This window comes from Halichoerus grypus, chromosome 11 (assembly GCF_964656455.1).
Source record: "Halichoerus grypus chromosome 11, mHalGry1.hap1.1, whole genome shotgun sequence".
NCBI classification, from domain to species: domain Eukaryota; kingdom Metazoa; phylum Chordata; class Mammalia; order Carnivora; family Phocidae; genus Halichoerus; species Halichoerus grypus.
Window position 1 is genome coordinate 47251760 of NC_135722.1, and position 23555 is coordinate 47275314.

At 36.1% G+C, this 23555-nt stretch overlaps 1 protein-coding gene across 8 annotated transcripts in view; it reads left to right on the forward strand.

Moving 5' to 3' along the window:
• Positions 1 to 23555, forward strand: part of STK33 (serine/threonine kinase 33) — a 155520-nt gene that overhangs the window by 111567 nt on the left and 20398 nt on the right. For 6 of the 8 annotated variants that reach the window (XM_078058429.1, XM_078058428.1, XM_078058434.1 and 3 more), the window contains 3 exons: positions 4032 to 4144; positions 4591 to 4676; positions 22439 to 22645. In XM_078058429.1, the coding sequence (XP_077914555.1) occupies positions 4032 to 4144; positions 4591 to 4676; positions 22439 to 22645 (406 nt within the window). Of the gene's footprint in view, positions 1 to 4031; positions 4145 to 4590; positions 4677 to 4918; positions 5070 to 22438; positions 22646 to 23555 lie in introns of those variants that run through there. The other 2 variants (XM_078058435.1, XM_078058433.1) reach the window with 2 other exon arrangements.

Below are 23555 nucleotides of genomic sequence, written 5' to 3' on the forward strand. Positions count from 1 at the left end.
CGGATAGAGAGAGGTACTGGGGCCTGGCACTTAGCTGCCCTATGGCCCTGGCATATGTGAGAAGTGAACACTAACTAGACAGGAGTTCAGCCCAGGATCTGGGGACTATTCTATAGTTTCCAATCCTCTTACTGCTCCTGAAAACATCGCTGTTTCTGGCTCTTCCTTCTGTCTCACTCTCAAGATTCCATCAAACCCCACGTCCTGTTCATTTTTCCTTTGCAGTGTCCTCACCTCTTCCTTCATTTCTCTTCACTTGTATCATTTCTCCTCACTTGTATCATTTCTCCTGATGACCCATCTTCTAGAATATTACAATGTCTGTCTGACTGTTCTCCCTGCCTCCGGTCTCCTTCCCCAGTTCATCCTTCACATTGCTGTCAGGATTATCTTTCTAAATCACCATCTGATTGTACTACTTTTCTGATTCCCAACCTCTGATAATTCTGCCTTGTTATAGAAGAATGTCAGAGCCTCCCAGCATGGCATGACGGCAAGTCTCCCCTGACCTGGCTCCAGCATGCCTTTCCAGTCTCGGGCTAGCTGTGTATCCCATGCGCCTGCTGTATGTGCAGCAACTCTAGACCATTCTTCATGATTCACATACCCTGTATCACGTGTCTCTGAGTCTTTGCTCATGCAGTTCCTTCCACTTACAATGGTTTTTCCTTCTCTACTAACCTTTCTCCTGGGCCCTCCAGCTCAAACATTAACGCCTTCTGTTTCCCTAACTCCTATCTACCCCAGCAGAGTTACTGCACTCATCATGTATATACATTCCCACACTCCACAGAGGATTTAAAGCAACATGCAAAAAATGCATGCAAAACAATAACACTGAAAGAAAAACAATAATATTTCATCAGGAAAGTTTGCACATGTGTGAATTGGACAGACTTGTTCACTTTCCTGTGTTCTTATAGCACTTTTAAAAATTAGATTATACTATTGTAATATAATTATTAGATTATGTATATTTTTTTTCTCTGTTTTTGTTTTCCTTGCTCTAAATTCCATGAAGGACAGAGATCTTATGTTATTCATCTTTGCATCCCTCGTATCTGGTACAATAGGAGGCATGTAGTCAGTGCTCAATATACGTTTGTTAAATTGAATTAAAGCGAATTGTCTAAGAGGTGTTCTGAAAAGTTAGTGGCCATTGTTCTGCCTTGTGGTGAGTATGAACATTTTTACACGGATGCAACATTAGTTTTATGGTCATATTGAAGATTTCACTGTGCACTACCTCTTCCAGATCATTTCTAAATATTGACATCAGAGTAGTTACATTTTCACAGTGCTGTGAAATGGAATACACAGGCAGTAGAAATTGGAAGATGTGATTGTAGCTGTAACTCAGATGGTCAACACACATCACTGCTTAGATTGCATAAAGTATAAACGTATTCACAAAGTTTTTGATCATTGTCTTGTGCTAATTAGAATCATACCGTAAAAATTCTGAGCCTTAATTTTTAATTAAAAATATCACTATTTTAATTGTGTTTTATACTTGTAAGAATTTCCAGACAAGTCAAACATAATATATGTAATCTATTATTACACAATTCATGTGGTGTTTGCTGCTGCTTAGTTTGAATTTGTTGTTAAAGAAAGTGATAGTGTAGTACATACCTAAAATTTTTTCTCCTTCTTAAAGATATAATTTTAATTTTTCTGCTTCAGAGCACGGCTGCATATCATCATAATGACATCTTTTTTTCCTTTACGGTAGGCTCTTACTTAGCTAATCAGTGCCTATTCATTAATTTGCCTGAGCCCGGTGTTCTTACAGATAATTTCTTTCACCAAGGGCATAAACATATTACCTTCTCCAGGGGGGTTATTTTCTTGTTTATCAGTTACCCCTGATTTATTTCTGCTTAATTGGACAATGATAACATACTTTCTCAAGGTGAAATTAACATAAATACTCTTCACGGGTACTATCCTTGTTGTTGTGATTCCTATGACATAGGCAACAGAAAATAATAGAAAGGCTTTAGAGGCATTTTTCATGTCTTGGATTCCCTTTTCTGGATGTGCAGAAAATTGCTGTCATAAAATTTCATATGCTGCTGATTGACCAACCATTAGATACATTTTGTGAAAGTAAAATTGCAAAGGACAGAAAAAAGTGGGATTTTTTAAACACAGCCCTTAAGCTATAGTTGCATGCTAGTCAGGCAATGCAGGAACAGCTAAGAAATTGGTGAATGTGCATATCACTGGTTGTTAACAGACTCAATGAGCTGGGCTTTTGCTGGCCTGTACTTGTTATAATAGATAGTAATTGTAGGTAAGACCATTTTTCTGGACTTTTTTTTTATTGCATTTTAAAACTAAACACTAGTGAGGCAAATAAGATCAGAGAGAGGAAGGTCAGAACGAGCTGGAGAAATAAAAAGTATTAAAATAAGAGATTGCAGAACAATAAATACTGATCTCTTAACAAGAAGCTACTGCAAATGAAAAACTCTGTTTTCCAGCCTAGGTTGATAAACTACAAGGATGAAAGCAACTTTTTCCCCTAGGAAATCGTCATCATCGTCCTCATTATCATATAAAATATTTATTAAATTTAGATTAATTCAAAAAATGTTCATGGCAAAGATTTTAAAAGAACTTAAAAATGGAACTTTAAAAATCAGTAAAAATCTAACTGCTAGGAGGCTTAGAGGTCATATACTTATGTACATAATAGGCTAGCATTTGGGAAGTATAATGGGATTATATCATTTTATTCTCTCAGTAATAAAGTGGAAAAATCTAATCCTGAGAGTTGAAGAACAGGCATACAGTGTGGCCTCTGTGACGAGCCCAGGTCCAGCTTCTGTCTGGCTGTCATTGGGAAAATCTGGTTGTTGGCTACAGGGCTGTACTCAGCTGTTGGGGTTGACAGTAAAGATGATAGCTAACATTTGTCCAGAATGTATTCTGAGGAACTGAACTCAACTTTTAAGCAAGTTCTTGCAGTTTTGGACCGGATTACTTACTGAAGCACAGGCTTGCCATGCTTTTTCTAAAATACAGTACAAAATTTCCTTTTTTTAAAAAAAAAAATATTTTTTATTTATTTATTTTAGAGCGAGAGAGCGCACACATGTGCACGAGGTGGGGAGGGGCTGAGGGGGAGGGAGAGAGACAAGCAGACTCCACACTCAGTGCGAAGCCGTCTCTGGGCTCGGGGCTCAATCGCATGACCCTGAGATCATGCATGACCTGAACCGAAATCAAGAGTTGGAGGCTTAACGGACGGAGCCACCCAGGCGCTCCAATACAGTACTTCCTTTTACAAGATTCTGAACACACACAGTCCCTGTATTACAGAATGTGCCTCAAGCCCAAGTTTACTTCATACATACTGCTGGTGGTTTTACTGATATTGGTCATTATGTATGCTCAGCTTTCATTCCAGACTGAAGGGTCAAATCATCATCATCCAGACTGTCTTCATTTTGTATACCATTTTTGAAGAGTTGTTGCCTTTTTAATGGATTTTTGGCTTTGACTCAGAGCCTATAGACCCCAGGGTTATTCTTAGTTTATTTTTACTAACATTGGTATAGTATTTTACCATGGATAAAACCCTTACAGGATCATTAGACTCTGAAAACTCTCACTGGACTCTGATGACTCAATATATTTTCCCCTAAGTCCAGTTTGAATTATGTACCTTAAGTACTACCTTACCTTTGCTCACATTGAAGTATATCTCCACTATTATTTGTGCACTTAAAATCACACACCTGCTTGTATTTTGGTCCTATTTAAGCTTAGTTTTCCCCATCTGGAAGACCTTTGGGTCATGTGCAGATCTGGAGATTTCAATGTATATAAGGTCCTATCACTGATCTTGCAAAACCTCCTTTGCTCCCATTTCTACATCCAGAGAGAGATACCCACCTCTAGCTATCCTTTACTTAAATTTGAAGCACCACTATTTCCAAGTTCTATGGAAACTTAATTTTTAAAAGCTTCATTTTGATTATTTAAAAAGAATCTAAACAAAATGATTGCCTTTGTTGTAGATTATGTGGAGAACCACCGTTTTTGGCAAGCTCAGAAGAGAAGCTTTTTGAGCTAATAAGAAAGGGAGAACTACATTTTGAAGATCCAGTCTGGGAGTCCATAAGTGATTGTGGTAAGTATAGATCTGTCATTATTTACTAAAGCAAATGTATGTAATATAAAAAACTTGGCCAATAATTCAAATACTCTCAATCTCTGTTTCGTCATTAAATTTACTTGTAGAAATAAACACTATTTACTTGTGGAATAGTGATCTCTTCACTGTGATTGTTGTAGTCAAAACTTCCAACAAAAACAGAAATTACATAATAAAAATTGAAGAGGAAGTTGCTGATCATCCAGCCCAGTTTTACTGTAGATCATAAACCAGCAAATCCAGGCAATAAAACCTCACTTTAGGCCTGAAACTTTATTAATTAGCCATTTATTCTGATGATATTTATTTTATAATTGGAATCTTCCCTTCATGTCATATAGACCTAATCCTAAATAAACTGGAAAATGTATGGTATTAATTGTAGTTAAGATAAGATTTTCAGGATTTCCCCTTATTTGCAGCTAAAAGTGTTTTGAAACAGCTTATGAAAGTAGATCCTGCTCACAGAATCACAGCTAAGGAACTACTAGATAACCAGTGGATAACAGTAAGTTACAAGATTACTTCTTTTTGACATGCCACCATTGCTTTTTTTTTTTTTTTAATTTGGTCTTGTAGTTTATATATAGTCCTAAAACAGCCAATTAGTTTCATCTTCTGACAAGTTAAAAAATTATTGAGTCTTAACACATTTCTGAAATGGGTATTTTCAAACTATTAAAACTATTAGCACAGTTGTTTATATATGTTTATAGAGGCTTAAATGAACTCTTCCTTGCTCCATGCCAGGACGGTATCAAGTCTGGTAGAGGAGAGCTGGGAAATGCCCCGTATGAAAACTAATATTGAAACAGTCTGTTTAGACAAGTGACGTAAAGCCTGGAAGAGTCCACTTCTCTTTCAACTCTTTGGATGCAAGGAATCTTTGGGGACTTAGAAAAACCAAGATCTTCTAAGAGTGGCTGTTACCTGGCCTGAAATCTTGAGTAATTATTCATTTACATGTTGCTTCCCCCATCAGACTTACTGCCTTCAGCATAGACCCTGTATCTTACCGAGCTTTGTATTCCTGTACCAGAGCATTACCTGGTCACAATAGGAACCTTGGAAGAAGCTGCTACTTACCTCTCCATATTTATCCTCTTTTTGTTCTCTGGTAACGAGGATCCTCACTTGTAGCTGGAAACACTGCTATCTAGTCTTCATTGCTGGTTATCCCCAGTTTTTGTTAGTTATCATGATGGCAGAAGTAGGAGCAATTTTCGGGAAGTGTCCTTGAATGGAGGGCATATGGCATTCCTCAGGTGCATCTTCTTTCCCAGTGAATGGAATACAGATGGGATGGCTGGAGTTTGACTAGCCATATTAGACCATAAAGTGGAATCCATAAACTGAGGATGGCAGAGCAACAGGATGCAAGGAAGCAGGGCTTTTAGCTCACAGAGCCCCCGTGCCAGCCCTTGACTACCCACCTCCAGACTTTTTCATGAGCAGGAAACAAACTTCTGTCATCTTTGAGACACTGTCAGATATGTTATTGGGCCTAATACCATTAATCTATACTCAATAATTGTTGAATGAGTGAATGATTCAATAAGTGAATAGGTCTGTAGGTATCTCAGAAAATGTCTGAGAACTGAGTTTGGAGATTTCTAAAGACACCTGGGAACTATTGCTAAGCAGTATTCATCTATGAAAATATTATTGTACATCTATTATTTGCTAGACACAGTGCAACGTACTGTTGCTGGTATGCTTACATTGTAGTGGCATTGTTGCAGAATGGTGGTGGCTTGGATGGGGTGGTAGCAACAGAGTTGGAGAGTAATAAATGCAGTATGTTTTTTAGATATAGTTGACAGGACTTGGTGGTGGCTTAGATGAGGAATGAGGATAAGGGAGGAATCAAGGATGACTTCCAGATTTTGCTGTAATAGCTGGTGGGACCATGATGGTGCCATTTACTGAGATGTGGAACACTGTGGGAAAAATAGGGTTTTTTTCCAGGGTGAGGGTGGTAGATCAAGAGTTCCATACTAGATATGCAAAGTCTGAGATGCCAATGTGGCATCCAAGTGGAAATATTAAATAGATAATCGAATATATGAGTCTGGAACTGGGGAAGTCCGAGCTGGAGATATAAATTTGGGAATCATGAGTGTATAGATGCCATGTAAAGTCATTAGGCTGCAAAGATAAGTTAGGAAGAAAAGACAGAAAGGAGAAGAGGCCCCAGCAGCCTGCCATTGGATACTACAACATTCAGAAGAGGAGACACCAGCCATGGGGGCTGAGAAGGGATGGCCGATGTGGAGAGAAGAAAATCGGGAGAGTGGTGCCAGCAAAGTTAGGTGAGAAGAATGTTGGAGAAAGTGAGAACAGTCAGCTCCCCGATAAATGCTGCCAAGATGTCAAGACGAGATGAAGAGTTTCCATTAGACTGGCCAACAGAGGGGTTGATGGTGACCCTGAGGGCCCAGGTAAGTTTAGATACCTATCAGAAACTTATAGTGATATCACTCCTCTTTTCAACTCTCTAGTTTTCCTTTGGCAATTTCCAATCATTGTTTTGAATAATATTTTTTCCTTGAAGGACTAAAAAACCAGTCTTCACTGAAAGCTGGGTTATATCTGCCCTCTTCTGTGAATGTGTTGATCTCCAAATGATTCTGTGCAATAAGTCTTTCTGGCCTAAAGTAATTGTGCAAATGAGCTAGCAGCTAGATCCTTGCAAAACCATTCTGAGGAGATTTGTAGTACAGCAAAATCAAAAACTGTAAAACAGATGGTGTGCCTTAGAAATCTCTCTCTTTTCAGCAGCACATAACATTCGGGTTTGGCCATTTAATTATTTGTTTTCTAATTAGTACAACTTTATTTCTGGCTTTGGTCATTTTTTCAGAAGTCTCCATTTTTGAGCCTCTGTAACATTTGTCTCTATGTAGTCTTTGCCAAATGGATAGAGAAGTGACAGATAGCGTGTACTATATCGGACTACCCTAAGGAGTTCAGTGTATGAAGTTTAGAATACTGGCATTTTATAAACTTCTGAAAGGCAAAACTCTTTTCTTCTTAACCACTTGAAGCCTTCCTGTAATTCATATCCTCTGTTTGAAATAATCTAAAAAGAATACGTTACTTCTCTCAGCACCTGGCTGCTTTATAACCAGAGCTTATCTTTTGCAATATCTAACATATAGTGACATTTTTTCAAAGAGCTTTATTGGATAAAAAGTTTTTATGATTCAGCCTATGTATTGTGCATTTTGAAATATGGTATATATCTGCAAAGTGTTCTGAGAAAAATAGTCATAGCTTCTCTATATACATTTAAGTGAATGGAACTTAAAATAAACACATTTGTCATCCTGATTTCAAAAGTCAAAGATTAGATGTAAGGAAAACCAGCCAAGAAATGACTTTCCTACAAAGGAAGAGTTTGATGATGACTCCCATGGCCAGGAGTGTGCCTGCGATCCTCTTGAGTCTGTTTTTTACTTCCTGTCCTCTTTCCTCTCAACAGTGGCTCAGGAGTTTATTCCATCTTATTAGGCAATTACAGTTGCTTCTTGGTATTCCTTCAAGTCCCCTTATGACATATAACACCAGGAATTTGCATGTTTAACAAGTTTCCCAGGTATTTTTAATGCCTACTTATATTTAAGAACGCAACTATAAATTAAGGAAATATTTTTCTTCTATGGCTTATCATAGTTTCCAGATTTGAGCTCTTTCAGTTTTATTTATACATTCGGTAATTCCTTTGACAGATTTTGTGTGTGTGTGTGTGTGTGTCTACCATGTTGTGCTAGGTAAAAAATAAAATATCATTAAAGATATATAGGATATGGTCTCTGATATAAGGAACTTATAACCTGGTAAGAGAGACAAGCTGTGTAAAAGATACGATCAATGAAGAAAATGATAAATGACATAAGAAGACCAGAGATAACAGAGGCAAGCAAGTGTAAAATCAGGAAGTTCAATCTGACTGGGAGAGAAAATGCTTGAAGGAAAGAAGTGGGAAACGAACTTTTAAAAATGGAAAGAGAATTGTGAGAGGACTTGAATCTCAGGCTAAAAAGTTGTAACTTGCGGTCATAGATGGTAGAGAACAATGTACACTCTTTGAAATGAAGGAAATTATTGTTATAGTGCATCAGTCTTGCAAGGTGGCTTATTTTAAATGGGACAGCAGTCATTTAAATGTCTATTCATTTTAACAAGTATCTGGATTTTAATCCATCAGGTACCATTGGGGTTCAAAGATGAATAAAATGCAGTCTCCCTCCTTAAGTAATTTACCACAAAGTACAATATACTTTTTTTTATGGTCACACTTTGTGAAGGCACTTGTCATCAAGGTGTGGGGTCTAATCTCAGAATGGTCTTTCCTAGTGTGTGAACAAGGCCCTTCTTTTTACAAGTTATTATCCAGGTTTTTGTCATTAGCTTTTGACAATTAGCCTTAACATATACACTCTACATAAGAGAATGAAACTTTTCTGATGCCTAATTGTGGGGCATTTTTTTCTGACTGTATACTTTCATCCTAAATATGTCAAAACTCTTACCTTTATTTTACTATATTTAGTTATTCTTAAATTGTGAATTATCTTATGTATATGAATATGTCGAGGTCCTATTTAACGAAGGTTTCTATAAAAATTATGTTACAAAGCAGCTCATGAACCAGGAACCTTGGAGATTATTCACTATCCAATGAGAGGTAGATAGTTAATAATTCAGTAAATATTTATTGCATAACTACTATGTGCTGCGGAGGACACAGGGATGAGTCTGGCACAGCCCCTGTGCACAGGTTGCCCACAGCCTAATAGAGGGTTTAAAATAAAAATACAGGCAGTGAATGAGTATATAATAATGTGTGTGTGTATATATAAACATAAATAATATGTAAAATACACTATATGTTATATGTAAGTGTACAATGACACGTGTTCTATAAAGATAAAAATATATATTTTATATATACTGTGCTATATAATACTATATAATACAATATGATACAATGTACGGTATAGTGCCATATAATGTGGTACCATATCATGTAGTAGTAGTACTAGGTTTTCAAGAAGAGAGCTATCATCTCCTTTAGGGGATTATAAAAACTACTTAAAGTGAAGGTAATGTGTGACCTGGCTCTGAAAGAGCAGGTAAAAGTAGAAATTCGTGTTACAGTTGTGGTAAGAAGGATGAGAATTCTAGATAGGAAGAACTTTACAAAGATATATAGAGAAAAAAATGTGCAATATATTCAGAGAACATGAAGTATAGTAGTAATTCTGTTTTTCTAGAACCATAGAAGACATGTAGGGAAGTAGTGGGAAATTAAGCTGTAAAGGCAGGTTAGAACTGTTTTACTCTAGACCTTGACTTATCTGGAGGAGACTTTATGTTCGGCTTGTTTGACAGTGGGTTGCTACTGGAAGGCTCTGCAGGACCCTGATCACAGCTGAACCTACTTGAGTTTCTCCTTTGTCCCTCTGATCCTTATAGGGTGACTTGGGTGGACTTGGATGAGGTCTGTGGGCTAGATTCTGAGAAGAGAACACCTATTCTAATGGAGTGTCCTGCCTAAGAGAATAAGAAGCTGGAAAACCCCCAGGAGTAAATTTGAGTTGAAGGTCTTGAGAGAGCCTTACACACAGGTCATGGCTTAAGGGCAGAAGCAAGATCTTGATGAAGAGAGAGTAAAGTAGGAGCCAGGGTCTCAGTGGAAACAGGATGGGCATTGGAGCAGGTTGGGGACAAGTAGCAAGTGTCTGAGACTCCTCACAGGTCAGCTCCATCAGTTAGTGGGCTGGTAGATGTATTGCTGGCAAGACAGACAGAACTTCAGGAAGAATAACCTGGCAAAAGTGTGTGTGGTACAGCTTGCTTGGTGGCAAGCAGAAGCTGGAGCACTGGGGCGCCTGGGTGGCTCAGTCAGTTGAGCATCTGACTCTTGATTTTGGCTCAGGTCATGATCTCAGGGTCGTGGGATCAAGCCCCATGTTGGGCTCCACACTCAGTGGGGAGTCTGCTTGAGATTCACTCTCCCTCCCTCTCCCTTTGCCTTTCCTCCCCACACCCCCCTGCCCACATGCTCTCTCTGTCTCTCTCTCTCTCTCAAATAAATAAATATTTTTTAAAAAACGAAGTTGGAGCACTGAAATAGGACTTGGGTGAGATGATGAAGACTAGAATTCAGGCAAAGAGAGTGGAACAGAAAGGAGGGGGAAAATCAGATGTTAGGAAGAGAATCAACAGTTTTTCAACTAAGTAGAAACATTAGATAAAGGAGTACAAGGACTCAAAACTGTTTTTCAGGTGACTGGGAAAGACAAAAAGTCTAGAAGAATTGCTGGTTTCATAGATTAGAAAAAGAGTGAGGTGTTTTTTGGAACAGTATATTCAAACTTTTATGCTTGAGTAATTCCAAAAAGAGTATTGAAAAAATGGTGAATCTCCTAGGATATTTTTAGGTAGAGCTTAAAAAATTTTCACCCTAAATTTAATCAATTGCAAAGGATATAATTTCCTTAATATTGATAATTAAAAATAAAACTAATATTGTTTTTACATGAATAAGACATTCATCTTATCCATTTGTAAAAATTTGTGATCAGTCTCTTCTTTAACAGGAACTATAGGTTATTCATTCTTTTCTTTGAATTTCTGTTGCTATTCCACTTCTTTCACAAAATTTTATCCTAATATATATTTTTGCTGAAAGGTTTTTATTAATCATCCTATAATTTGTCTCATCTTGCAAGAAAAAGGTTCAAATACATATTTAATTTTGTTTTTATTTGCTGTGATTTTAAGTTTCTAAATGTTTAAAAATTACTTAATGATGATTTATCATTATGATTATTAGTACATAATTGATCAAGAGAACATAATTATAATTTGCTATAATTATTAAGTATCACAAGTACAATTATATTGGAAATGCATCTCTGTACTGGATAGAGAGGGCTGCATTTCCCCACCCCAAAAACTTTATTCATCCATGATTGACTATTACTTATTGTTAGAAAGAGACAGCATTCAGTTTCAATTGTATTGTTGTTTTAGTTTTTAAAGATGTAGGCACCTAGAACCTTATGTAAATATGTAGATGGGAATGGAAGGAGTTTCAACATAGCAGTGTCACTCAGCTCTTTAAATCTCTTTGAGTTAATTGTCAAAAACCACCCAGGGAAAGGCCTGCTAGAGAAGGTTCTGGTTCCTGCCAAGATGCTGAATTAGCACAGATTACTTCATCTTCTCTGAAGATTAAACCTAGAATAACTTTAGAGAAAAACCTCATGATACCAGATTCAGAGAATCAGCATGAGAAGCCCTTGGGAAGATGAAGGATTCATTTTGAGTTGCTGCGTATGGTGGGTGAGGCGACAGCCTGGAGCCAGGACAGGATGTTAAAGTAGGAAGACAAAAAAACCCAAGTTCCCCTTTTGCTTGTCTTCCTTTGCCTTGGGACATTGATGCCTGTCCCCTCACAGGGGTCTAAGAAATAAAATCAGAGCAGTACTGAAGCCCTGTTTTGAGTGAGGAGCTAAGGAAAATGGGTGGGAATTGACTGGTTTTTGGCATTGACTCCTTACCTGTTGAACTCCAAATGCTAGGACTGGCGGGTTGTGTTTTTAGGAGTGCCTCATCTGAAGGTTGTTTCTCCTGGGAGAAAGTTGATAAGGATGAAACCCTAGACTGTGGAGTAGCTTGGAGGGGGCAGGTTTGTGGTGCCTAAAGTTCTTACCCCTACTCTTCCTTGAGCTCCTGGGCTGAGGGCCTGGATTTGACCTTAGAACCATGCCCTGTCCTCCCAAGGAGCCAGTACTCCCTGGGAAAGATGAGATCACAGGCCAAATTTCAGACACCATTAGGAGAGTTTAGAATAGACAGTCCAAAATTTAAAAGTCAGCAAAGTGAGCATACTAAAAGAGATAAGTGGAAGATGTTAATAATATGGAGGAAGAATATGAAATAATACAACAGAACCAAGTAGAACCATTTAGGTGTAATGGTTGAAATATAGAATGCAACTATATAGGGTAAGGAGTGAAATGGGTGCAGCTAAAGAATGAATTAAAAAACTAGGCGATCAGATTATGGAACTTTACAGAAGGAAATGGGAAGATAAATTGAAAACGTAAAAAAAAAGAAAAAAAGTTAAGATATGTGGAGTTAAAAGTAAAAGTGCCCAAATTCCTATAATAGGAGTTTGAGAGAGATAAGTAAAAAGGAGGAGGAGAAAATCTTTAAAGAAATAATAGAGATAAAATAATCAGAATTAGAGAAGAAAGTCTTCAGCATTCAACAGATGATAGAATACTAAATAGGAGAGATGAGGAAAAACTGACAGAAGAGGCATAATGAAATTTAAGAACATTAAAAACAAGGAAAAAACTCTAAAAGCTCCCAGAAAGAAATAGTAAAACATATAAAAAAGAACAAGAATCACATTGACATCTTACTTTTGGGGAGCAACATTAGATACAAGCATAAATAGAGTAATCCTCTAAATATATTAAAAGACCAAGAACTTTAAACTTAGAATTTTGTATCCATCCAAATTATCATTCAAATGAAAAGATATTATAAAAATATTCTCAAATATACAAGACCTCAGAAGGATTGACACACAAGTCATACACGTAAAACACTTGGTTGAAATAATTAAATAGGAAAACCAAATCCAGAAGCTGCTACCAGAGCTATGTGCAGTAAGAGTCTTTAAATACCTTGATAAAGTTTGTTGGTGTCAAAAAACAAAACTAAAAAACCACAAAACCAAAGAATAAGAGGAGAAATTATCTTCATAATAACAAGAATTAAAATGCAAAGCAATATCCATGTGATAAGCACTGAGAAGGGAGAGAGAACATTTGTCCACTGAGAGGGTGCTAAAATGGGAGATGTAAACATCAGATTTTTAAAGTGGGAAAGAATTAAAAAACAAAGAATGGGGCAAATTGAAGTAGTAAACATAAATGATAGAAACAAGTCCAAATATAAAAATAATTACAAATAAGTGGGTTAGAAATACCTATTAAAAGACATATTGTCAGGTTGAATTTTTGTTGACTCTAGCTAAGTGCTATTTACAAGAAACACATTTGAAGCATAAGGACAGAGAAATATTGAAAAAAAGAAGAATGGAAAAGGACATACCAGGCAAACACTAACCTGTGTCACTAAATTAAAGCCTGTGTAACTGAATAAATACCAGTTAATACCTTAACACACCTTTACACAGAACAAATCATTACTAGAGATAAAGAAGGTCACTTTATTATGATAAAAATTCAACTGAACCATGTATGCAACTAATACATGTTATTTTAAACATGTATGCAATTAATAAAGTAACTTGAAAAACAATGTATCAGAAGTTGACAAAAGTACATGGAAAAATTGGCAAATTCATCATAGTGGGAGATTTTAATGCACTTCTCTCAATTACTGATAATGTAAAGCAAATGGAAACAAAAACAGTTACAGAGATTTTAACAACACAATCAACAAGCTTATCCTAGTGGACACATAAACAATTCTGCACCCAACAATTAGAGAACATATAGTTTTCTTAAGCCCATGTGGAACATTTATCAAAATTGCTCTTATACTAATCCATGAAGCAAGCAAGCCTCGATGAATTCCTCACAGATCACGTTCTCTAACAATATGCAAACACGCGTCAGAAGTCAATAGCAGTTAGATTAAATATCTGCGTGTGTTTGGAAATCACATCACATGCTTCTAGAGAAGTCCTGGGTTAAGAATAAATACTAACGAGAAAAAATGAAATCCTTAGAACTGAATGACAATGAAAATACATCATGTCAAAACTTGTAGGATGCTGAAAAGTTTGTTTTGGCAGAAGTTTGTAGCCTAAAATATTTATATTAGAAAAGAAGAAAGGCTAAAAATTAATAAACTACTATCCAACTTAAAATGCATGGAAAAAAATCCAGTGGAATATACCCAAATAAAGTAATAGGGGAAAAAAATAAGTGAAAATAAAGTAAATAGAAAGCGAAGGTAGAGGAGAAAAGATAACAAGAACATTTGAGTCTTCTGAAAGACCAACAAATAGAGAAAACTTTGGCAAAAGTAATTGAGAAAGAAAAAGAGAAGACAAAAAGTAGATATTACATATGAAAAAGAGAATTCAGCCACAGGTAAAGCACAGAAAAAGGATTGTGATTTAAAAGATAAGAAATTTAAAAGACAAGGGAATCCTACCAACACTGTATACTAATAAATCTGAAAACTTTGGCCAAATGGACAAAATTTCTCGTTCCAGAAAAATTTTACAGCTTCATAAAACTGTCTCAAGAATAAATAGAAAACTTGAATGGTCCTATAGTTATTAAAGAAATTGAAGTAGTAGTTTAAAATCTTCCATAAGGAAGATGATGGGTATTAAGATGAGCATGATGAGCACCGAATGATGTATTGAAGTGTTGAATCACGTATTGTATACCTGAAACTAATATAACACTGTATGTAAACTACACTAGAATTAAAATTTAAAACTTTATATATATATATATTCAATAAAAGTTATATATATTAAATAAAAATAAAATCTTCCATAAGGAAAACACCAGGCTTAAAATTCAGATGATTTTACAGATTAGTCCTACAAGACTTTCATCTCAAATTTGTAACTCACCTCCCACCCCCAACAAGAGGGAATTTTTCTTTACTTCTTCAAAAAGTCTAATATAACTCTGTATACTGTAGTGTAACAAAACTAGACCAAAGGAAACTAAACCTATGAAAAAGGAAAATGATCCATTTCACTTATTAATATAGATATGAAACCTTAAACAAAATATTAGCAAATTGGATCCAATTGTGTATATGAAAAGATAATACATCATGACCAAGTTGGATTTTTGCTCAGTATACAATGATGGTTTAATTTCAGAAAAACAGCTATAAATATAAATTCCCACATTAACATATTAAAGGAGAAAAAGCATATGATCATTTCAAAGGAAATACTTACAAGACTCAACATACATTCACAATTTAATTAGAAATAAAAGGAAACTTCTCTAACCTGATATAAAAGATTGTAGCAAATATCATTCTAAATAGGAAATATGAGAACTTCCTTTAAAATAAAGCAGTAGTCAAGGAAGTCAGCTTTCAATATTTTTTTCCAAGAGTGTGGTTTTTAGTTAACTTGAGACAAAGAAAAGATATTAAAGGCATGGGAATTGGAAAGCAGAAATAAAACTTTTATTATTTATCATAATATACAAATTATTAGACACATTATTTGAAATAATAGGAAAGCTGAGTAAGATAGCTGGATTTATTACTGATATATAGTTAACCCTTGAACAACATGGAGATTAGGGGTACTTTCCTCCTGTGCAGTTGACTCCCCAGAAACTTAACTACTAATATCAGACTGTTGACTAAAGTCTTGCTGATGACATGAACAGTCAATTAACACATATTTTTATGTTATATGTACTATATACTATATTTTTATAATAAAGTAAGTGAGAGAAAAGAAAATGTTATTGAGAAAATCATAAAGAGTAAATACATTTACAATAACCTACTGTATTTACCAAAAAAAATCTGCATATAAGTAAACCCACACAGTTGAAACCCATATTGTTCAAGGGTCAGCAGTATATCAGTATAGAAGTGTATCAAATCAACACATATACACCTTAAACTTACACAGTGTTGTTACATGTCAATTATATCTCAGTAAAGCTGGAAAAAAAGATTGGTATATAAAGTTCAATTACATTTCTATTCACAAGCAACCAACAATAGAAAATGTAATAAAAATGAAGACATGTAAAGCAGTATCCAAGAATATAGAATATCCAGGAATAAATCTAACATAAGATTCCTAAGACCTCTTTGGGTAAAGTTAGGAAATTTTATTGGAAAACATTGAAAAAGACTTAAATGAATAGATTGTGGTATGGTCTAACAATGGAATATTATATAGCAGTCCGAGTGATTAAATTACATGTAGTAATATCTATGAAGCAATGAAATTTATCTTTAAACTCATCATAGTTTTGTTAAGATATAATCTGCTCACTCTAAAATACACTGATTTTAAGTATATAGCCTGATGAATCTTTATATATGTATATATTTGTGTAACTACCAGCCAGAACAAAATATGGAACATTTCTGTCCCCAATCAGAAAGTTCCATTGTTCCCTTTTCCAGAGTGATTGGACCATTCACCAGCAATGTGTGAGTTCTAGTTTTGCTCCCCATCTTCTCCAATGCTTATTATTGTCGATATTTTTTTAGATACTCTGGTAGATATGTAATAGCATCTCATTGTGGTTTTAATCTGTATTTCCTGAATGACAAATGAAATTGGTCACCTTTATTTATGTTTATTGGTCTTTTGTTTATCTTCTTTTGTGAAACACCTGTTCAGGTCTTTTTTCCCCCTCATTTTTTCTATTTGGTTTTATCTTTTACTTACTGATTTGTAGGAGTTCATTATTTTAGATAAATGAGCATTCTGTGACACACAAATAAATATATATACAATAACAAGAAATGGAAGAAGCTGACTTACGGAAAAGAACATGGAAAGGATTACTGCAAATCCTTGCTCAAGGAGGTGGCTTTTGAAAAAGAATAGATCATTGGAAATTGGGGGTCTTGAAATGGATTCCCTGCAAACTCTATCCTTGCCCACATATCCCTTTGAAAGTCTTCATGTACAGCCAGGTGTACACAGTTTGAAAAATGTTGGTTTGAATATATTGAGTTTGTTTTTATTTTTCCAGCTTTATTGAGATATAATGGATGTATAACATTATATAAATTTCAGGTGTACAACATAATGGTTTGACATATGTATATATTGTGAAATGATTACCACAATTAGTTTAGTTAAAACATCCATCAGCTCACATGCTTACAATTTTTTATCTTTTGATGGGAGCTTTTAAGATCTGTCTTAGCAACTTTCGAATATACGGTGCAGTAGAGAAGTCTCCACAAACACCTCTAGCTAGAAATTCTTGGCAGGCAATTGGAAATTCACTTCTGTAATGGGGTAAATTACTAAATTTCTCAGGCTGCTTCCCCCTGAAGAATAGGAATATCAACACTAACCTTGTATGCTCATATAGTTGCTACACTTATCAAAGAAAATCACCGAGACGACTTTTAGGAATATTTTTAAAGCATGCAGTTGCTTACTTCAGTGGTCATTATTACCTTGATATGCTGCTGCCGAGCACTCACTGAGGCCCGGTAGGGTGAGTTTGGCGGTTTTACCGGGTGCCACCAGTTCATGTGGGTATCTGCAACTTACATTGTTTCTTTTCCTACTGTAATGTACATTAATTACTAGTCATATAAAGGTAATAGCTGAGATTACCCTGGTAAGTGATTTAAATGGTAAACAAAAAAGGAAGAATAACTTTTCTTCCTCCATCCCCTCATTCCCTCACACTAAAGATAGCCTTTGTTAAGTCTCTATGCATTCTTTCAAAAGTAATTCTATGCATTTTTATGTATATACCTTACACAAGCGGGTTCATATTATGCAAGCTATTCTTTTCTACCTAATGTATCTTGGAAAGATTTCTTTATTTTTTAAAAAGCAGCATTGGATCCCAAATTATGGATACACTATTATTTTCTAAGTAGTCCCCTATGAATATGGAACATGTAAATTGTTTCAGATTATTTCTATTATAGCAGTGGTACAACAAATGTTCTTATAAATATATGTTTGCATGCTGTGCTATCAGGTGAATTCTTAACAGTGGACTTACTGGTCAGAGAGGAGGTGCATTATACATTTTGATAGGTTATTGCTAATTTGCCCTCCCATAAAAAGCCAGTAAGTGAGAAAGCCTGTTTGCCCACACCCTCACCAACACAGAGTATTACAAAACTTAAAGTTATGTCCATCTATTAAGTGAAGATTGGCATCTCATTGTTTTGATTTGGGTTTTGTTAACTTTGTGAAGTTGAGCAGCCTTTTACGTTTTTTTTATAAAGTGATTATTCCATTTTCCTATTGAAAAAAATTTTATTCCTAGGTGTCAACTATACTTAAGTAAAAAAAAAAAAAAACAAAACAACTTAGGAATATTACAAAATAAAGAGTTCTGGCTATTTACAAAAAGTGGAAATGATGACCAGAAGCTAAAGACCTAGAATGTTTCCTTTTAGCTTTGCCATTTTTTAAAAAAGATTTTATTTATTTATTTGACAAAGAGAAAGAGCGAGCGAGAGAAAGCACAAGCAGGGGGAAGGGCAGAGGGAGAGGGAGAAGCAGGCTCCCCGCTGAGCAGGGAGCCCACATGGGACTCAATCCCAGGACTCCCGGGATCATGACCTGAGCCAAAGGCAGATGCTTAACCAGCTGAGCCACCCAGGTGCCCCTAGCTTTGCTAATTTTATGTTTCATACCACCTCACCCCAGCTCATAAATATCATTCGTTCATTCATTCATTCATTCAAAACTACTCATTAAATACTTACTGTTTATAAAATACTGATAGTCACAGTCCTTGAACAGGCGAAGTATGTTAGATAGGGACATATGTTTAGATCTCCAATTTTGGTCTCCACTTAATACTAAGGTATTAAATCAAATCTTAGTATTTGCCAATGCTTCTTCTCCATGAGTATTCATTTTTCCATTTTTCAAAATAAAATAGTCTCAACCCTCTGTTAGTTAACCAAGTAGAAGTTTAGTAACCAGAATGTTGGTGTTCTACTTTTGAAAGCCTCAGATTATTGACCTGTTACTGCTGCCTTCTTGCCATTTACTACTTCACAGTTGATAAGTTCAGTATCTGACTCTGATTACAGCCAGTAAAAGGAATTCAGAGGTTAGCGTCCTGATAGTGAAATGACATACACTTTACAGTGTCTGCCCTAATAATTCTGCCCATTTTTGTTTGTTGGTTGGTTCATTTGTAATTTCTGTTGAACCTAGAAGGCTCATGACACATAGCCCTGGCCCACTTATTCATAGGTCTGTCCAAGCATTTGATACAATTCCTCCTCCAGCTGCTAGCAAGCAAGAAGGGGGTAGTCTAGTAAGTTATTGACTGGACTTCAGACTTTGTGCCCTGTTTGATATCACACATGAATGTAGGAAGCAAAGAGTTAAAGATTTCCAAATAGTAGGGTGTTTCTGAGGGGATAATGTCCTATTCTGAATCCTTTCTCTTCTTCACAATCTCTGTGGAATGAGAAATAGGGTCATTTCTTTGAGTACAAAGGCACTCTACTTTAGGCATATAGAGTATCAGTCATCAAGCTCTTACGTGTATTATGAGCATTTGAAAGATTGCTAGAGATGCAGATTCAAGATAATACAGGGAATCCTTGCTTTGTATAGTAGCGCAGGACCATAAAAATAACAATGCAGGTTGAAACTGCAAAAGGGTCTTAATAATTATTGGGGAAAATTACTATTGTTCCATGCCCTTTAAAAATTTTTGTTACATAATAAAAACTAACTGTTGGTTCTAATACTTGGAAAATGAAACAAAAGGAAAACTGATTTTTCTTAGTGCATTGTAATTTAAAACATTAGAAATATTAAGAACTAAAGTGTCTTATTTTTTTCAGAAAAACTTATCAAAATCAGTTTAAACAGTGCTTACCTTCTTCTCCTTGTCCTATAACTTACAATACAGAGGGGAGCATCTTTTTTTATACTTCAGTGAGTTCTAATACTGTTCTCTAAGTTTGGATCAACTTCCAACATCTTATCCTTTGTGCTTTCAATGTCATGAATTATCTCTGAAAATCCTTTAAATGATACCTTCTTTGCGGGCATCACTTTCTCCGGGGCACCTCTGTCCTTTCTGCACACCACTTTCCTCTCATTTCTGTTCATAAGTTTGCCTTCACCAGGTTCCTTTGGTTGCATATCTAGGTTCTCTCAAACGGTGGCAGTGGCAGTTTCCAAGGTCAGCTACTTCTTCTGTTACTCCATTGACATTTGATTCAGATTTCACTTCCAGCATGATCACTTTTCATCTACTTGATGCACTTTCATCTTAGCTGGCAGATTCCTGGGGAGGCAAGGAGGCAACACGACTGCATACTTTGCTGTCTGTGTGTGAACTGAGTAGCGGATGCCCAGTGTCCCGTCACCAACAGACCATGAAAGAAGTGACATGACTCGTCACTGATCACATTGCACATCTGTAATTTACATGGTGATTGTGGCTGGAAGAGCTAGCAGTGAACTTCGAAGTTGATGTAATTATTGTTAACATACCACGGTGACTGAAATTTGAACTATGTTATTGGGGGACTGAGATTATTTGTAACTAAGTCATGATGACTGAAATTCATGCATATCAGCACTGTGCAAAGCAAGGACTGACTAAACAAATGGGCTGTCACAGGGTACTAATGGGATAGGATTTCTGTAGTAATTACAGTTTTGTTGGGTATGCTGGTTTTACATTGGGCTCACTCTTTTTAAGGGCTTTTTGGAAGTGACTTACAGAATGCAAATGTTTAATTTGCTATTTATATCAGGATAGGCTAAATTATGCTGTGGTAACAAATGACCCCCAAATCTCAGTGGTCTCGATGCCATGGCACAGATTGGCTGGGAGGAGGGGAGGAGGCTTCGTTTTACTTGGTCCTCACTCAGGGACCCAGGCTGAGGGAGGCTCCATCTCTGTGCTTCTATAGTTACGAAGGTAGGGATAGGGAACATGATAAATTACACGCTATCTCTTATAGTTTCCACCCAGAAATGATATATACTATTTCCAATAACATTTCACTGGCCAAAAAAGTCACATAGTCATATCCCAAAAGATATAGAGAACAGAATTCTACAACATGCCTAGAAGAAAGGATATTGTGATTACATGAAAATTAGGGACAAAGGTCAGGATGAAACCAGAAAGTTGTAATAGAGGCTAGATGGATCATAAGGATCAAACAGGGCTATTGGCAGAGCCCTGGAGGTCAGAACTCTTTCAGATGAGCGATCAGAGACTCTACTATTCTAGACAATTCCAACTCTTTTATGGTCTCAAGACTCAGTCTATATTTCATCTGAGTTTAAGCTGACAACATTTTTTAAAGTTCTGGCATGCTTGACAGAGATGACTCTCAAATTGAGCCTTGGAGGAAATGTAGGCTGTGGGTTGGCAGAAGGCATGGTAAGGGCATTTTGGGAGTGAATGGGTAGAGGATGCTATGGGTAGATGTAACCAAAAGCAGGATGCTATGAAAGTAGTAAGAATATAGAACTTCTTAAAACAGGATGAAATAGAAGAACCACGAGGAATTAGTTGCATAATGATCCTCAGTTATTACCGTTCTATACTTAATGTGTGTCTATGTCTTTAACCACAAATATGTTAAACTCTACAAATCCTCAACAGTGTACTCAGATGTCTACCCTTAAAGTGCTCTGTTTCATAGTATTCTGCGTCACTGATGCTTAATGCTTCAATCCACCCACATACCAAATTAACATAGAATCACTTCATAGCTGTGCCCACACTTGTATTTCCCATTTTAATCTAAATGTGATCTAAACTTGTCTAAACCTTCTCTACTAGTCTGTGTTCCTAGGAGCAAAAATATTTAAAGCATACCTACTCTCTCAGGAGCCATTTGAGACTGCATTCATGTATTTCTTGGCATTAAGTGGAATATTATTTTTGAGAAAAACATTATTAATATAAAACAGTCAATTTTGGTTTGGTATGGTCACATTTGGGATTAAAGCAGTGTGCTGAATCAGTTATAATCATGGCCACTTTATATTTAAATCTTCCAGTCAACTAAAAAACTTTCAAATCAAACATCTCTCTTCTTGGACACAGTGTTTAACTACTTAATGAGTTTAGCTTTCCTACCTGGAGATTTTGATGTTATATAAGCTTGCCCTTAGTGTTGGACCCACCAGACTGGGGGCAACTTTTTTCCTTCTTTCTGCTTCCCTGTTAGTTTTCTAAGAGTCGCTCTATAAGGGGGTCTTCGGATTCCAGGGAATTCCCACGTCTAGTGTCCTTTGCATGAGCATGTTGCATTGTTCTTTCAAACCCTAATATTTCCCCCCAAACCCTAACCTGTTGCACATGATCTCAGTCAAGAGGCATGAGCCATATCAGCACAGGGAGGATGCTCCAAAGGGCAACAGAAGTTTTGCTGTTTATTCAGCATTTTAGTTTTTCCAAGTGACTTACTGAATTTAGGAAGATGTATTACTCGAAGTTGTAAAAATCTTTTCAATTTTCTAAACTGTTTCTAACACCAAAAATTCATTGTTAATATTAGGGCAATACGCTTTCTTCAGCAAGACCAGCCAATGTGTTAGAAATGATGAAGGAATGGAAAAATAACCCAGAGAGTGATGAGGAAAATACAACAGATCAAAAGGACAACTGGTCCATTCAAGAGAAGTTGAAAGATTACCAACCCGGCAGCCCCAGTGGAAATGTCCAGGATATCAGTAGCACCTCAGATGAAGAGGAGGAGAAACAGGTAGGAGGGACCAACAGAACAAGTAGGAAGAACAATTGTTCCATTTCTCCAAACTGTAAAATATTTTCACAACACTTGGAACAACTTTTGCAACTCTGTCTTTTTTTGTTTTTGGTCTGTAAGGAAGGACCTACATGACAAAGCAAGTAAAGTTCTCACCTCTCTTAATGCTATTGTGATTTAGCAGGGTAGCCTACATGTTTATTCTAAGATCTATGATTATGTCGGGCAGGGGTCTGCAAACTTTTCCCATAAAGGAACAGAGAGTAAATATTTTAGGCTTTGTGGGTCCTAATAGTCTGTGTCACAACTTCTCACCTCTGATGTGACAGTATGAAAATAGGCATAGACAGCAAATGAATGAGCATGGCCACGTACCAACGAAACTTTATTTACAAAAACGGATGGTGTGTGATATTTGGCCCATGGGTCAAAGTTAATAATTTTGTGCTTTACCAGGCTATACAACCTGGAATGATTTTATGTGTTATCTAGGAAAAGATTTTTTACATTATCCAGTTATTTGTTTGCAATTTTATGATAACTAAAACTATTTATATAGGTTTATCATTTTGCCTTATTAGATCTAAAAGAGCTTTATTCTTTTTGGTGAATATAATTCAGTAACATTTGATTAATTCCAGACAGTGTTCTACTAACCAGATATCCTAGCAATGTACCCAAAGTGTTTTTTCTTTTGTTTCTATGTTTATGGAAAATTTTTCTGTGGGTTTGTTCTCTTGAATATCTTGAAATATCTCAAGATATTTCTTTTTTTTTTTTTTAAGATTTTATTTGTTTATTTGACAGAGAGAGAGACAGTGAAAGGGGGAACACAAGCAGGGGAAGTGGGAGAGGGAGAAGCAGGCTCCCCGCTGAGCAGGGAGCCCGATGTGGGGCTCGATCCCAG